At 55.5% G+C, this 17,133-nt stretch overlaps 1 protein-coding gene across 7 annotated transcripts in view; it reads right to left on the bottom strand.

The window, feature by feature from the left end:
• The window catches only part of DENND3 (DENN domain containing 3), a 53,958-nt gene extending 37,320 nt beyond the window's left edge, over window positions 1-16,638 (bottom strand). For 2 of the 7 annotated variants that reach the window (XM_035012012.1, XM_035012013.1), the window contains exons 1-5: window positions 16,451-16,638; window positions 9,378-9,636; window positions 8,342-8,457; window positions 5,814-5,956; window positions 3,206-3,317 (exon numbers count right to left, since the gene is read on the bottom strand). In XM_035012012.1, the coding sequence (XP_034867903.1) occupies window positions 3,206-3,317; window positions 5,814-5,956; window positions 8,342-8,457; window positions 9,378-9,636; window positions 16,451-16,564 (744 nt within the window). In that variant the 5' untranslated portion in view covers window positions 16,565-16,638. Of the gene's footprint in view, window positions 1-3,205; window positions 3,318-5,813; window positions 5,957-8,341; window positions 8,458-9,377; window positions 9,637-9,776; window positions 10,153-11,689; window positions 12,214-12,931; window positions 15,313-16,450 lie in introns of those variants that run through there. The other 5 variants (XM_035012015.1, XM_035012014.1, XM_035012016.1 and 2 more) reach the window with 5 other exon arrangements.
• Window positions 16,639-17,133: the final 495 nt, after the last annotated feature.

The raw sequence follows: 17,133 nt of genomic DNA, 5'->3' as shown, positions 1-17,133 counted from the left end.
CCAGGAGTGCCCCCAGAGCCCCAGGGGTCATCGGAATGGAGTGACCCAAGTGTGAGCAGTGCCGGGCCGAAAGCACAGAGAGAAGATTCTCGAATCAGAGACAGAGAAGCTCCCGCCAGGAAGAGTGTGGAAGGAGGACACACGGAGAGATGCAGAGCACTGGCTGGGGAAGAAGGTTCCAGAACAAATGTTCGTCATCCACACCTCCTCACACCCACGTCACCACAGCTCTGTGTGAACGCTCATGCAGAGAACCTGAGGACAAGGGAAGACTTCTTTCTGCAAGTGTCCCCTGACGGCCCCGTCTTGTCACCCACAGGTCTGCAGAAGCAAGACACGTCAGAAGGCAGACGTGCTGTGTGGACGATAACATCCTTTTTATTTAAAACAAAACAAGGTAGAGCAGAGTTACATGCTCCCAGTGGTGATGAACTACAAAAAATTGTAAAGTTTATATTTCAAAAAATAAACGTGTCAACCGGCTTCCCAACTACAGATAAAAACTAAATACAAATGCCAGTCATTCTATGATGCTGTTGGGCCCCTGGGTCATGTCCACTGCAGCGCGTGAGACCCACACCCTCTGAGCTGGGCTCCGCTGTCCCCCCACCACCTTATTGTGAAGAAACTGAGGAGGGAGAGAGATTTTGGGGAAACACTTTCCAAATTTCAGCTTGACTGTAGCCCCAGGCAAACAACAGGTTCCCCACACAAAGCAACACAGGAAGTGAGTCAGGTAGAGAGAGAAGGAAAATGCCCATTTCGCGTGCACACCCAATAACTTGGCCCGTGCTGTGAAAGCACATAAAATCAGACCCGCTTGTGGGCAGAGAAGCCGCAGAGCGGGCCCAGGGGCGCAGGGTGTCTTTGCTGCCCTCGGGCCGGTGGTCCAGGCGCTGTCCACCAAAAGGGCACGGAGCCAGGCTGGGCCGAGGCTGGGTGCCGCCTCCCCTGTCACAGACCGGAGGTGACCCACCCAGCACCCACGCACTTGACTCTCAGGAATCACGGTTCCCGAGCACTAGCTACAAGCCTCTCCATCGACATTCATTTGCAGTGGGTTCTGGAAATCCCTGCTGAATTGGCTCCTGGGTTAGAGGAGAACCTTGGCTCGCATTTCTCCAAAACAAGAAACAGCCACGTGGCTCAACACTACCAAAGATGGGTCAGGGCCACGTATCAATGGGGGCCCCAGAGCTGGTGAGGCTGCCAGGGAGGATCACAGCGGCAAGCCTGAGCCAGGCTCAGCTCGTTCGGACAAACACGCAAGAACCAAGATGCAGACCCCACTCTGAGAACACGACAGGCTGAGCCTGAAACACGACGCATCCGTTCATTCATTCGCTCAACAGCGGGCGCGGTAACAGCGCTGAGTATGCAGCTCTGCACGGGCCCTCTTCCTCATGCCGCTCGGAGGCCGATGGAGAAAACAAAACACACACGTGCGCGAGCCCCAACAGCAGACTGCGCTGGGCTCCACAGGAAGGGAGCGGGGCACAGAGCGGCGGGGTGGGAGGTCACACGGAGGCTGTCCCGAAGAACCTGACCTCCAGGAACAGCACGTGCGAGGGATGGAGGGAGACCCAGTGTGGCTGGACAACAGTGAGCGAGGGGGTGAGGCTGCACACAGAGCAGACGACACAGGGGCCAGGGATGTAGGACTGGCTGCAGGTACACAACGAGAAGCCATTGTGGGGTTTTAAGCACAAAAGGAGAGTCCAATGGATAGATGGTAAGTCCCTGCAGCCACTATGCAAAGGATGAACTGAATGGTCAAGAATGGACATGGACAGACCAGTGGCTCCCCAAGTCACACAGTGGGAGAAGCCGGTGGCCCCACATGAGGGGCTGGCCGTGGCCAACTGGAGGCAAACGCTGGGAGCTGGCTGGTCAGGGGTGAGTGATGGATGGAATGCAGGGGTGAAGAGAAGAGGTGTCAGGAACGACCCCCAGGAAACTCTCTCACAGGGGTGGGTAAAAGTCGGAGAACCAAATATGAATTAATCCAAGATTCCAAGGTACAGAAAACTGGTACAGATGTGGTTCGTGCATTACTCATGCTCGAAGGCAGAACATAATACGTAGGGTTAACCCTCAAACTGTCCTGAACTCGGTTTTGTTCACGGCTTAGCCGGTCCTCAGGGAATACTTGTTGAGTGAATAGAGCAAGAACAGAAACTTTGATGACTTCAGTGTACCATAAAAAACCACCAATTATCCACGTAATAAAGATGACGGCCTTGCACAAAACAAGTACCCAATAAATGTCCCTACAAAGGTTTCTGGGAGCGGAACCAAGGTACTCAGGCAACCTTGTCTGCCTCTGGGCCTGGAATGCATCTGGCAGGATTCCCCCCACCCCCACCCCACACACTGTAGGGTGGTATTAAAAATATACATTTTTAAGTTCATAATCACATGTCTCCAGTGAAATAAAATTAATTTTTCAATTGTGAATAATAATCAATATATAGAGAACTGAGATCTCTATGTCTAATCTTCCAGAAAGGACTGAGTGAAATAGAGTCGACATTTATGACCGGCTTCGAGACGCTAATTTGGCGGGTGCCTGTTTGAGAATGAGGAAGCGCCCGGTGGTTGCGTCAATCTGGAAAATGCTGAGCCAGACAGGTGTCGTCACGGCTCGGCCGTCTTGGCCCGTTACTCAGCAAAGAGGGAACGCGGGAGGCCTTTCTGCAACTGTCCTTAGCCTGAAACCCTCGCGTGGTGAAAGAGCCAACAACATCTCAGGACAAGCGTGCCAGGGAATCCAGATCCCCGGAAACGCTTGGCCACTCATTCAACAGCACTGGGAAAAACCAAAAAATAGGAAGCCAGGTACTTTTCATTAATCACCCTGGACAGGAGAAAACATGAACAGATGTAATACAGTACCCAATATTCCAGACAAATAAACCAAAGGAACATTTGTAATTTGAGTAAATTCTGTATGTTTTTTGCACAGCAAGTAACGAACCGATGTATTAAGCACTAAGGGGACCCATCACAGGCTCCACACCGCATATCACGGGCCACCAGGCAAACTCATCTTTAGAAATGGCGTAATAAGATGATTCTGTAAGGAACTTGAGAAGCATAATTTAAACACACTGGAACATAAGAAACAGTTTAAAACATTAAAACCATCGTCGTCATAGGACTTTTACTATTCGCAAAGAAAAGACAAAATTTCAGATTTAATTACCAAGTGAAGCGGTCCAGGCGGCGGGCTAGGTATTAAAGACAGTTTTGCAGCAAAATCTTTTATGTGATTGTCAACTTCAAAATCTTTACAGAGCTTCAGGTGAGTCAACAAACTAAAATAAAAAAAAAAAAATCACATCACAAAATAAGTATCAGCCTCCAATTGTCATTTTAGCATTTCTAATCAGCGCTGACATGTCTGCCTGCGCCGGCAGCCCCAGGCCCTTCCAGCAACAGGGGGACGATCCCCCGGACATGAGACAGCAGGGCATGGCCTGCCCAGGGTCGGAGCCTGCCTGCAGGGGGTGCCGGGGAAGTGGGGTGTTGGCGGGCTGGTCATGTTCTTTTCTTGCTGTGGCTGCTGATTACACGGCTGGAATTCATGCAATTTCTGTCTGGGTCATACTTCAGCAGCGAGTAAACATCTCAAAGGAAAGTGCTTGACCACATTTGTTTCCCAAATACATTCTGACTTTTGAAGTATGGTTGGCCCTTGACCAATGTGAGGGGTTAAAGGCGCCCACCCCCGACGCAGTTGAAAACCTGCGTAGAACTTCTCACCCTCCCAAAATCTTAACTGCTAATAGCCCGCTGCTGACTAGAAGCCTTACCGATGACACGAACAATTAACAGGTATTTTGTAGGTTATATGAATTATATGCCGTATTCTTACAATAAAGTGAGCTAGAGAAAAGAAAATGTTTTAAAGAAAATCCTAAGGAAGAGAAAATACATTTACATTATGCATTTACATTACTGTATTTGTCGAAAAAAATCGGGTGTATGTGGACAGGCACAGTTCAAACCATGCTGTTCAAGGCACAGCCGAAACCGATTGAAACGCATAATGGACCAGCAGGTGCCTGGGGGCAGAGGGGCTGGGCAGCACCACAGGGTGTGAGGGAACTTCGGGGGTGGTGAAAATGTTCTCTGTCTTAATATCAGTGGTGGTCAAATGGGGTCTACATTTGGCAAAATGCAGCCAACTGCCCCGGACACCCTGCCTGGGTGTCCTGGGGCAGACCCCGGCCTTGCCCAGCACAGCAGGCCCCACGCGGTCCCGGCAAGCCGCGCGCTTACGCTCTTACTTTAGTAACAAATCATAGCTCTTCCTGAGTCAGTGTCAGGACTTGGAGATAATTCAATATTCCTCCACATTTTATTTATTGTAAAAGAATAGTATCAAGTTTAAAAAATAAAAAAGAACAAAGACTTTCCATAATCTAATTTCGCAAACACAGCTAAGCATTCTCTCCCAATTTCTGTCCACACAGAGGCATAGTTTACGTGCTACCATTACAGCAGAAAAACAGATTTTAAAAATGTATAAATCTATGTTTATAAAGTGCGTTTGGATTTCTGTTATTTGTTTTTCTATTTCCTAGTTCGGGTCGTTCAGCGATGAGCGTCGAGAGAGAGAACACTCAAGAAGCGTGGAAACTGAACACGTTTTTCGAGTTAAACATTCGTTTCCATCAGTGTCTAGCAGGATGGTATTTGTGGGGAGTCACACATGAATGATCACGTGTACAAGGTCTGAGAAAGTGGCACAGGGGCTGCCCTCCTCGGAAGGAGGGCGACAAGCGGCCGGAAACTGTTCCGTTCAAGAAAGGGTGTAACCCCCCCCCCCCACTTCACAGACGAGGAAACTGAAGAGGGGTGGACAAGCCATCTACCTTCAGGTGCTGAAGATTTTCAGTTAATTAAGAAAAGGGGACCCTGTCCTGATTTATCATCCCTTCACCGGCCACGTCCGGGCAGACATGCATTAATGAACGCGCACGCGCTCAAGTCCTGGAGGGAGACCAAGCGAGCGCTCTGTTCTCTGTCGGGGGCAATAAAACCCAGGCTAGACCCAAACCATGTGCAAAGACCAGCCACATTCTGAAAACTAAAACACTAAGGTGCTGGAACTTGAGTTCCCAAAGTTGTGAGTTTGGTCAGGAAGGATTCCTGCTCGTCCCTCTGACCACAGTGTGAGAACCAAAATGACAGTCTTTTCCAGGAGTCTGACTTGCCAGGGGCGGCGGGTGGGTTTTGCGACATTAAGGCAAACCTCCGTTGACCGCCTCTGTGTTTAACAAAACCACCATGAATTCCAAGACTAGAACTTGGTGAGAATGAAAACCAGGAGGCCTGGGTACGTGTGGCCGGGGGCTGGACCGTGTCCACACGCCACAATCATCCCCCGACAACAGGCGGTGAGCGCGATGCTCACTGGAGTTTTCAAAACTTCTCTGTCCTCAGGCTTTCTACTCAATATCAGCATTAAGGCACTCAAAGATTCCACCCCCCAAAAGGAAAATTTGTTAACTGTCATGAACTCAACAGGACTGACAGTGGTAGTCTCCTGATTCTCTCAGCCAGGAGAAGAGCCGTTTCTGATGGACATCTTTTTTAAAAAAGCAAACAAACCTAAAATCCTCCATACTAATCTTACTTCCCACAGTTTGGTTTCATCCTCCCTTGTCTGGCAGACCTTCCCCACACGCTACCACCTCCGGAAGCCTCTGGGCCTTCATGGAGCGCCCGTGGCCAAACCAGAGCCTGCCCACGGCCCACCAGCGCCGGGGTGGCCTCGCAGACACATGGGCAGCGCGCGGGCTCACCAGGACAGGCAGTCCTTGAGGGCGTTGTAATAGGGGAGCTTGGAGACCACGCACACCGCGAAGGGTACGAAGCAGCCAGCCATGCCTGCGGTCGGCCAGGACGGCTCCCAGTGCGCCTTGCCGTTGTAGAAACACGACTCGTCCTGGAAAGAAAGCAACAGACCCGTGTCACCTCCTGACCCAGCTGGTCCCGGCTTCTATCCTCAGCAGCGTGGGCCTCTGCAGACAGAAGTGAGAGCACAGGGGCCCAGACAGCATCCTGCTCCCCCACCGCCCGGCCCGCGCTCCCTCCGGTGTCACTGTGAGTCCCAGTCAGTGCGGACGGGCCCCCCCGGTGTCACTGTGAGTCCCAGTCAGCGTGGACGGGCCCCCCCGGTGTCACCGTGAGTCCCAGTCAGCGTGGACGGGCCCCCCCGGTGTCACCGTGAGTCCCAGTCAGCGCGGACGGGCCCCCCCGGTGTCACCGTGAGTCCGTGAGTCCCAGTCAGCGCGGACGGGCCCCCCCGGTGTCACCGTGAGTCCCAGTCAGCGCGGACGGGACCCCCGGTGCCTGCTGTCTGTGACATACTGAGGTGGTGGAGATGGTGAGACACGTTCCCGCCTGGGTGGGAAGGGATGCATAGTGAGAACACAGTAAGACACAGAAGGGGCCACGGGCTCTGCTTACAAAGGAAAGAAGCTGCAGCATTAGAGCATTTGTGTGTGTTGGGGGGGGGGGGTCTCAGCTGGAGAAAGCACCCGGCACCGGGATTCCAGAAGGCACAGACCACTGCAGAGCTGACGAGTGGCGCATCACTGGGGGCCACAATCTGGCCCCCGCGGAGGGTTGTTCGGGGTTTTTCAGCAGGGATGGCAGGTGTGATAACAGCTTCACCTGGGGATGGTGTGAACGTGAGGGTCTTGCAAGACAGGGAGGGGGAAAGCCCAGCGGGCACGCCATCCGTCTACCCACCGACACTGAACCAAGGCCTACTGCCGTCAAGTCAGTGTGCCGGGGGCCCTCAGGCAGGTTACCTCACCTCCCTGTGCCACTGCTTGCTTCATCTGTAAAACGGGGATGACGCTGGGTTCGCAGCCTCGTTCACTGTGGTGTGGACTAAATGAATGACTGCGCAGGAGTGGCGTGCCGCGAGTGGGCGGCTCGCATATGAGGACCACGGTGCCCTCTGCACTCCGGGAGGGGCTGCACGTGCAGTCCACGGAAAGACAGGAGCGCAGGAAGGGGCGTGGGTGGTCATGGACACGCGGGGAGGGAGGGGAGGCCGGCACGTAGGGCCCAGGGTCACCCCGAAACCACGCAGGCACTGAGGGGACAGGCGAGGGGCCATGCACACCCCAGCAACCAGGTGTAGGGGGGAGTCACATGCAAAGCGCAGGGCTGTGACCTCTTTTAAATGTATTTAATGATAATAAAAATAACATGCACTTCTCATAGCAATCACTCCACAGACGAGCTCCCAAGCACCGTCCTGAATGATGCAGCCTCCCGTGCTGTCTCTGCCGGAAGCGCTACCAGGGAGGGGCAGGAACTCGGCCCCCCTCCCGGCTCGTCGCCCGCCCCTACCTATCCCAGGCGGGTGGGCAGGCCGTCAGTGCCGCGGGCGCAACAGCCCACACGCCCGGCCGCGAGCAGTGGCCTCCCCGCGCCACCCGCCGCCCGCCCTGGGGATGCCTAGTCCAGACACTGAGGTTGCGCACTCAGACCTCAGCAGAATGCTGGGCTCCCACGTGTTTCTGACGCACATCAGGCATGTCCATGCCACTCCACAGGCGTGAAGGGACACAGCCCGTCAAGCTGCACCTTATGTCCCCCGACACTGGGGGATAATTCTCCCACTGCAGCTGGCCCAGCCTCTGATGGCAGAGTGGGGAGGAAAACCCGGGCAGCCACCTCCCCCTCGGTGTCGGACTCCTGGGCTTCCCCGGATGAAGTACCGGGGCCCCTGCTGCTTCTGGAAACCCTCTGGACACAGGCAGCAGGTCACCCCGCCTCTTCAGGTGTGTGGCGGCCCCTGTGAGCTCCCGAGAGGCTCGTACAGGTGGCCCTGCCAGGCGGGGGAGGGCCGAGTCATGCTCGGGAGGCCCAAAGCCGTCACCCTGCACAAAAGAACCTGAGTGCCCCTTCGTGGACGCGTGGGCAACAAGCTCCGGCTCACACCCACGGGGCAGTGGGACTCGGCCACAAGAACAGAGGCGTTGCTGCCCCAACGTGGAAGAACTCTGAACCCGGCCACTGAGTGGAAGAAGCCAGACACAGAGGCCATATGCAGCCTGAGTCCACTGACACCAGGAGTCCGGAGCAGGCAAATCCGTGGAGGCAGAATGGGGGCCGGGGGAGGGACTTTCGGGGTGACGGACATCTTTTGCAACCAGACGCAGCGGGGGCTGCCCGCCACCGGGAGTGTACTTAGGCCACTGACCCGTACACGCTAAGGTGATTAGAGTGGTGGTGGTTTGTGATGTGTGTTTCGGCAGAAGTGAAAACCACGGCAGCCCCATTTCAGAGCGAATTCACGGCAGTCACGTACGTGTAGGGGTCGGTAATACTGGGCAATCACGCCGTACGTTCTGTTCCCACAGACGTCGGTCAGCACCAGGAAGTGGACACTGTCCTCCCTCGGTTCCGAGGCCACGTACATGCCCCCTGCGGACGGAGAAAGAAGAGGAAATCTCGTCACGGCCCTGCGGCATCCGCCTCCGAGCCTGGGCTGTCCACGAGCCCACTTCACGGCCTACGGAACCCGTCCTCGCCCGGCCAGCTGTGGCATCTGGGGGGTCAGGCCGCTAGCCAGCCGTGGCCCCTTCATCCCCCTGCGGTGCCCATTTCCCGGCCGCCCTCTGTGCTCTGCAGAATTTAGCAAAGGAACACGAGGACGACTGCAGACAAACCCTTCGGGATGCGCCTGGAGGAGGCGCCCGTTTCTGAGCACAGCAGGCCTGAGGGTGTCCCAGCTGTCCCTGAGTTATAATCCCTGAGCCCAGGAGACAGCACCCATTCCCGATGGAACCTTCCATTCCAGGAATGAGAGAAGGCAAGTCCCTGGTCTGAGTTTTCTACAACAGCCACTCGGTGTTTCTCAAAGACCAGTGCAAAACATGAGGGCCGCCCGCTGCCGGGAACGGGCCAGGTGGGGAAAGCATGTGAGCCCGGGCTGTGGGCTCCGGAGGCATAGAAAACAGGGGCTGGGGAGCCTGGATGGAGGCACACTTGGGGGCGGGTGGGGGGGCCAGATGCCGCAGGCTAAATGGATTCTTCTTGACCCACCTACCAGACCTCTGGAAGAACGGCCTGTCAATTGAAGGTGAAAATCCTTAGAAAGCACCTACCAACCGTGCTGGCAATCCGCACAGCCCCTCGTCTGGGACTCATTCTCCAAAACGGGAGCTGCACTACATCGTGGGCCACGCATCCTTCAGCTCCCAAACCCCCAAGCTTAAGAGAACTGAGTCCCACGGTTTGACCTTGAGGCTGCCAGGGGTCACCAGCCCCCCATCTGTCACCCTTTCTCGACGTGGTTTCTAGAAAGCACCATGGGTGCGGCAGGAAAGCAGGGCAGGGGATACCTGGGAAGCAGAGCTGAGGCAGGGCAAGCAGGTCCACACCGTTGGGGACACTAACGTCTTCAGGAGGGAGGCCCTTCCAGGGCTCTGTTTTGGGCTTGTCCTTCTTCTTTCTGAAGGAGCGCCTTCTGGTCTTGCTCAGAGTCACACAGGGGGCACCAGCCATCTGACTGTCCTCCTTAGTGATGAAAGGAGGCACAAAAATGGACAGGACCTCCGGATCGAGAGAAGAGGGGCTGCGGACCCCGTTCTTCAGGGACATCTGAAGCAGGGAGAAATACGAGTAAGCCAGCGGCGCCGACCCTTGCTCTGCTGTGCGCCTTCCATCCAAGACCCACTGTCACTTTGTTCCCCCTGACCCACCACCGAGCACGGGTTCCACACCCGTGTGTGTAGCCTCACCCACAGTGGCCCGGGACAGGAAGGACCGCACAGAAGCTCCTTTTAGGGACCCGTCGGGCCATGCGTTCAGGCGAGTCACCCGCAACGCGGGGTCTGGCTCTTTGGCTGCCCCTGGGCACACAGCCTGACAGTCCGAGCCCGGCCAACAGGCAGACGTGAGTTCCAATCCGGCTTTGCAAGGACTGCAGCAGCGAATGCCGCATCCCTGAGCTTCCCTCTCCGGGGGGCGAGGTCGCAGGTCAAGGGCTCAACCCTGACCCCCCACACGAGAGGCCCCAGTGCCCTCACAGGCTGGGGAGGAGGTGCCCCGCACACTGTCCGGCCTGGTACAGATGGGGTGCTGACGCCCTGCCCCATGCCGGTGGTCCTGTCACCACTGACCTGGGGACACAGACTGAGGGGTGAGAAGGACTCCCGGCCCAAGAGAGGAGAGACGCACCCTTCCTCCGGCAACCACATGGTCGCCCCGGATCTATGCAACAGGGGCATTCGGCCTGAACACTTTTAAGCTTTAACTTGGTACCCGATGTTTACAAAACCTTTTGTCTTTTCACTCTTCCCCCCAGATAAGATAAGGAGCACGGGGGCGCCTGGGTGGCTCAGTCGGTTAGGCGTCTGCCTTCGGCTCGGGTCATGATCCCAGGGTCCTGGGATCGAGCCCCGCATCGGGCTCCCTGCTCAGCGGGGAGCCTGCTTCTCCCTCTCCCTCTGCCTGCCTCTCTGCGTACTTGTTCTCTCTCTCTATCTCTCTGTCAAATAAATAAATAAAATCTTTAAAAAAAAAAAAAAAAAGATAAGGAGCACGGCTCTGCCTCCGGTCTCCGTTCTGTGCAGCTACGATGGCCGAGAGCCCGAGCCGCACCGGCAGCTGCCAGGCTGCTCCCTGAGCTCCCGGGGGAGGTCAGCAGGCCATGACAGCGAGCAGGCAGTCAGCTCCAAGCTGGCGGAGAAACAGAGAAGTCAAAGGCAGGATTCGCTGGGTGGCAAGCACGTGGAAGGGGGAGGACGCCCGGGTGGGGTGGGCAGTGGGCAATCGAAGATCTCTGAGGGACTCAGGGCAGCAGGAAGGACGTCACTGTCACCAGAAGAAATGGAATAGTCACCGGCAGGAAAGGGATGGCCAGCACCCCGGTTTCAGTAAGAATCATGGGACCAAAGGGGAACTCTTACCCTTGAGGGGATTCATACAAGGAGATACCATCAGTAAATACACTCTCCAAACTCAAAATGCTTATTTTAATGCTGTATGATTTAAATTCAGGCAACAATTTCTTTATATTTGGAAGAAGGGTTTTTTTTTTGTTGTTTTTTTTTTTTAATTTGAGAGAGAGAGAATGAGAGAGAGCACATGAGACGGGGGAGGGTCAGAGGGAGAAGGAGACTCCCTGCCAAGCAGGGAGCCCGATGCGGGACTCGATCCAGGGACTCCAGGATCATGACCTGAGCCGAAAGCAGTCGCTTAACCAACTGAGCCACCCAGGCACCCTGGAAGAAAGTTTAATACCAGCAGGAACAAAGACCAGACATGGGAAATCTGTATTATTGGATAATTTTTAAGTCTCTGTGTATCAGGCATGAAAGGAAACCACATCTTGAGTTATATAAAACCTTTTTTAAAACTTTCCTGTCAAAATCCAGCAGTTCAGACCTATTTAACTATGAAAGTACGTGTGTCCGCTCCTTGCTCACATCAAACATCACATCCATGAGGACTGGGCACAGGTGGCCACACTGGAGCCCACCCCTTTCCTGCAACTTCCCCTCTGCTCTTTCCCTCCGCCCTGACGCTCCTGGGTAGGGCCCCAGCAGGCAGCTCCTTCCAGGCTGTGACACCCCCCGCCCCCAACCCAGGCCAGGGCTGACTCATTGCCCCACCTCAAGCGCCTGGCCTGGCTGGCAATCTCCACACTCACGTGGTGTCCTCACTTGGGGACGGCGCCCAGAATCCCACCGCCAGCTCAGACCTCTTTCCAGTCCCAGACTGCACCCAACTGCCTCCCAACGTACTTGGCGGGTCCCTGAAATTATAGTTTCAAAAATTAAGCTCTGGCTGATTCCCCTAAAACCCAAGCTTCTACCCATACGCTCACCTGGGATAAAGACAGTGACCCTCGGGTCTCAGAGCCGGCCCTCCGGCCCCTGCTCCTCACTCCCATCTGCAAACCCGCACTTCAGGGCCCCTGGCCTCAGGAAGGTCTCTAAGAGCAGCCCCAGTGCCACCCCATCTGCACATTTCCAAACAGTCCCCTGTGGCTTAGCGGAGGTACAGATTTGCCACAAACTAATCCTCCAAGGTTTCTGCCATGAGAATGACATCACCTCCTCCCACCTGGCCCAGGGCGCCCCGCCTGCACCTCTGTCCACTCTCACAAAGGGGCGCCAGGGTGGCTCAGTCGGTTAAGCATCTGCCTTCGGCTCAGGTCATGATCCCAGAGTCCTGGGATCGAGTCCCACATCGGGCTCCCGGCTCAGCGGGGAGCCTGCTTCTCCCTCTGACCCTCTCCTCTCTCATGCTGTTTCTCTCTCACTCGCTCTCTAATAAATAAATAAAATCTTTAAAAAAACAAAACAAAACAAAACAAAACAAAAAAGAACCCATGTGACCTCATCATCCGCCCTGACGGGCAGTGGCGCCTGCCAGCTGGTGTCAGCTTCTTACCCCTGCAGACCCTTCGATGGGCTCAAACCAGCCTCACAGACCACCTCTGTCCCTCGACCAGAATGGAAACCAAGTCTGTCTCCATGTCATCGTTACTAGTACGTATTCCGTGCACATGTCACACGTGTGCTTGTGTCCCAGGGAGGATGACGACCTGGACTGCAGGCCTGAGTAGCAGGCCAGCCTGCTTCCAAAGCCAGGGCGTCCCCAAAGCCGTGCACCACCGAACCTCAGTCTCCAGACACACGCGCCCATGTTCCAACGCTCTTCCCAGCTCTCCACTCAGGCCCCGCTCCAGGGGCCTGACACGTGCCCAGCCCCCTCCCCACTCCACCTCTTCACCAGGGACCCCCCTCCCCTTCACCCCCACTGGAGGGAGAATTTCCTCACCTGCAGCCAGGGCAAAGTGCCTCTTCCAGGCCATTAAGGCCCTGGCTCCGCCCCTCCTCGAGCACCTCCTTCTACCTCCACATTCCCTCCCTCCTCACCTCTTCACCTCCTAGAGCACCTCTTTCCACCTCCACCTGCCCTGGCCCAGCACCTCTAGAGCATCGATGCCCTCCGCAGTGGTACTGTATCACCTTCAGAGTTGTTGGTGGGGTGATGCGGGGATTGTATGGTTTCGCTCTGTGTCCCCACATTCAGCACAGAAGATGGTTCTCAGTGGATGCCGCTCATCCACTCATATCCTGGCACTCCGTGATCACTTAGGGCACATTCGGTCTGTATGGAACACGGTCATCATGCTAACACCAATAAACTACCTCTTGCTCCCTCTACTTACCTAGTCACTTAAAGTGAAATGGCCCAAATTCAGCCAACTTGGCATTTGGCAGTTCATCACACATCTGTTTTTCCTCTGAACATATATCCTTGCTGTCTTTCCTGGTTGGATAAGTAACACACTCTCATGTTTTAAAGCTAACAACAATATAGGAAGAATAAAAAATAAGAATGGAAAGGAAAGGCCCTCCCCCTAATTCCATGAAATGGTGGGTAATACCCTGTCACAGTGTAGGATACAGTCTTCCTATTTCTTAGGTGTATATCAATACGATTTTTCTCTCTACATACAATCATCTCCTTTTAACGGTTCCACTCAGCTTTTTTCCCCACTTAAGCACACAGTGTGGCTGATTTCCCTGTCACAGCTGTACGGGGCCACAAGGGGACGACTCAGGAACGTATCTGCCCCATCCCCTACCGAGGGACAGCTGGTGTGCTCTCAGTTCGTCGTCACACACACAACCTGAGCAAAGGCAGCAGTGAACAGTGACTTATTCAGAATAAGTTCCTGGAAGCACCGTCCTGGATCCCAGAGCATCGCAACTGTCCCTCCTCCCCTACGGGCAAGACAAGGTCCGCTGGTGACAGTCTGGTGCCAGTCATTCCTGCTCTTCTCTCGCAGACACCGATTTACTAACCCCTACCGGGTAATAACCATTTCAGTCCCCGAAACCAGAGCTAATACGTAAGACACACAACACCCTAACTCATAGCGTCACAGATTTATTTCTGTTAGATTACAGAGGGGCACTGATCTTCATATAGGTTGGGCCAACAGTTGTGAAATAAAACAGAAAACAACAGATTTTTTTTAATGCTCTAGAACTGTGCTGTCCAACACCATTAAGAGCCATGTGGCTATTTAAATTGAAATTAATTAAAATTAAATGAAATTTAAAATCCAGTTCCTCGGTGGCACTAGCCACGCTTGAAGCACCTGGTAGCCACATGTGGCTAGTGGCTGCCTACTGGATGGCACAGATGAAGAACACTGGTGTCATCATTCAGAAAGTTCTGGTGGGCCGAGCTGCTCTAGAAACCGAAAGCCAGGATGCTCTCCATTAAGAACCGTTACAGTGTTGCTTTCACAGGCAAGAATTATGCTAGTGACCTACTCTATGGACACTGCTCTCGGTCCACTGGGAGAGTTAGCGGTGCATCCTTCCATCCCCCACGCCTAGTCTCCACGGCAACCACGGAGTGGAGGGAAATGTAACCAAGCACAGAAACTCACATGGGGACGGACCTGTATCCTCCAAGTCTTTGTCACTATCCTCACAAAACAAACACCACCCCATCTAAGAAATGAAATGGAAAGGTAGGGCTCCTTACTACCCTAACATTAAATTGGATGTTTCTCATACTTCCAGGCTTGTTTTCATCTGTCACCAAGCAGGAATGCCTCAACGACAGAGAAATGGTGATTTTCAAAGTTCTAAAAAAGCCTCAGACGTTGGAAATAGAACTGCTATACAGTAAAAGTAGCCAAATGAAGTCATATGTTTGGTTAACTGTAACGTCAACATCGACCTTAAAGGAGGCTCACTCCAGGAAGTTGGACCCATCCCATAAGGTTGCCTTTTTCCTACTCCAAATATTTGCTCTCTACCTTCTGCTGAACCCCTAACAGAATCAGGGTGTAGGATAAAAAGGATAATAGTTAAAATGCAGAGTAGCAAACTGCTGCTCGCCCGGGAAAGCCGCGGCCTGTTTGGGTCAGGAAAGCACCCCTGTGCACATTGCAGCTGATTCACGCTACTCTCAAGACACGTCTCACCCTGGGGCAACCAACACATGTGTTGAAATCACCCAGGAAGCAACTGAAACCAAGTCATTTCCTATGAGAAGAAAAAGGAGGAAATGCCATTTGGCAAATTAGAGGCAGAGAGATCACTCAATCGATGAGGGTCAGGGGAGACAGAGGTCAAAAGGGGATGCAGACATCACTGGGGTTTGGGGAGTAAGAAAGGAGGAGGGAAATGCAGAAACCATCCAAGTCGGCTCTGTATTAAAGTCAAGGAGACGGGGCGTCTGGGTGGCTCAGTCGGTTAAGCATCTGCATTCTGCCCAGGTCATGATCCCAGGGTCCAGGTCATGATCCTGGGGTCCTGGGATTGAGCCCCTTGTGGGGCTCCCTGCTCAGCGGGGAGTCTGCTTCTGCTTCTCCCTCTGCCCCTCCCCCCTTCTACTCGCACTCTCTCCCTCTCTCTCTTTTTCTCGCTATCTCTCTCCCTCTCTCAAATAAATAAAATCTTGAAGAAAAAAAAAGTTAAGGAGACTACCAAGACATTAAGAGACATTTGTCCAGTTAATTTTAGCAGTATCTAGCAGTATCTGATGACCTCAACCCTTCAGCTCTGCAGTCCTAAATACTCAGGTGCCTTCCTGTGCCTCTCCCTGCTGTCCTCCAGAATGGGATGAGGATTTGCCCAGATAACTGGGCGGAAGAGCCGGGAATCTCTGAGTACTCTGGGCATCACCACTAACCAGAGAAAAATGCCACAAACAGACTCGTATGGACATCCTGGACCCAGAGAAAAAGAGGGCCACAAACCGATTCAAAAGAAAGCCTGGGTTGCACAACTAAGAAAAAGTGAGGGCACAGGAAAGAAACACAAAGAATGAGAATGTCCCAAACTGCTGCTTTCCGGGAAAAGGTTTGTCGCTCTGACCGCTAGGACACAGAGAAGGAGAAAAGGGGCGGGGGGGGGGGGGGGCAGCCTTTTCTGCAAGTGAGAAAAATGGCAAGGTTTCATCGCAAAACGACTAAATGCAGAACATTCAGAAGTGGCCCTTACATCGAAAACCCCAAACCTCACGATGCTGTGCCTGGAACAGCACCCACCACCGAGGAGACAGTAAGTCCGGGATAACGAACGGAATCCTTTCTTCGCGGACGCCCCCCCGCGCCCCGGCCGCACCTCCCCGCCCCCCGCCGCCGCCTTCACCCTGCCCAGGTGTGCGTCCCGAAGGCCGAGGGGCGCGAGGCGGAGCACCTGGAGGGGCGTCCTCAGAGCCCGCAGCCCCCGCGACTCCTCCGCAGCCGGGAGGACAGCCACGGTCCCCGCACCGGACGAGCTGGGGGGGGCGGGGGGGCGGGGGCGGCCTGGCCGGGGCCCCGCGCACCGCCCCCACCCCGCGGACGCCCGGGGCGCCGGGGCCTGACCCGCGCTCCGACCCCAGCCGCCGCCCGGCCGCGTCCCGCCTCAGTTTCCCCGTCGGCCCTTACCTGCTCCCTTACCCGCTCGGGGCCGCGGAGGCTGGCCCGGGAGGGCCCCAGCAGCGCGCACAGCTCCAGCAGCCCTGAGGGCAGCGCCAGGTGCGGCGGCGCGGCCTCCGCCATCGTTGCTCGGCGGCCGCGGCCCGCTGGGCGCACCCCGCCCGGGCGCCACGGGCCGCCGACCCCGACCCCGGCCCCGCGCCCCGCGCAGCGCCGCCCGGCACAGCACCCGGGCGCCCCACAGCCAGCCCCTGGTCCGCGCAGAGCGCCGTCCGCGGGGCGGGGCCTCCCTGGGGGCGGGGCCTCGCGGGGGCGGGGCCTTCCTGGGGGCGGGGCCTCGCTGGGGGCGGGGCCGGCTGCGCCTGAACTAGTCTTAACGGGGCGGGGCGGGGCCCATCGGGGGCGCGGTCTGGCCGGGGCGCCCGCGAGGCCCCGCGCCAGGTCGTCATTTCCGAACCGGCCCGCGGATCCTGGCGCGTGCGCGGTGTTTGCGCGCTCAGCCCCTTCCATTGGCCACGCCCCGTCGGCAGTCCCCTTCCCAGGGAACCGAGGAAGACTCAGGGCGGGAGCGACCCCGCCTCTCGCTGCCCCCTGGAAGCCCTCCTGCGCCCTGGACAGCGGAGTTGGCCGGGCGTGGTCAGCAGAAAAGGCTGGCGGGGAAGGGGTAGCAAGATCCATTCCTGGTTAATAAC

This window comes from Mirounga leonina, unplaced genomic scaffold (genome assembly GCF_011800145.1).
Source record: "Mirounga leonina isolate KUSES-001 unplaced genomic scaffold, KU_Mleo_1.0 Mir_165, whole genome shotgun sequence".
NCBI classification, from domain to species: domain Eukaryota; kingdom Metazoa; phylum Chordata; class Mammalia; order Carnivora; family Phocidae; genus Mirounga; species Mirounga leonina.
Note: the sequence above shows the minus strand (reverse complement) of the source record. Positions and strands in the feature narration are given on the sequence as shown.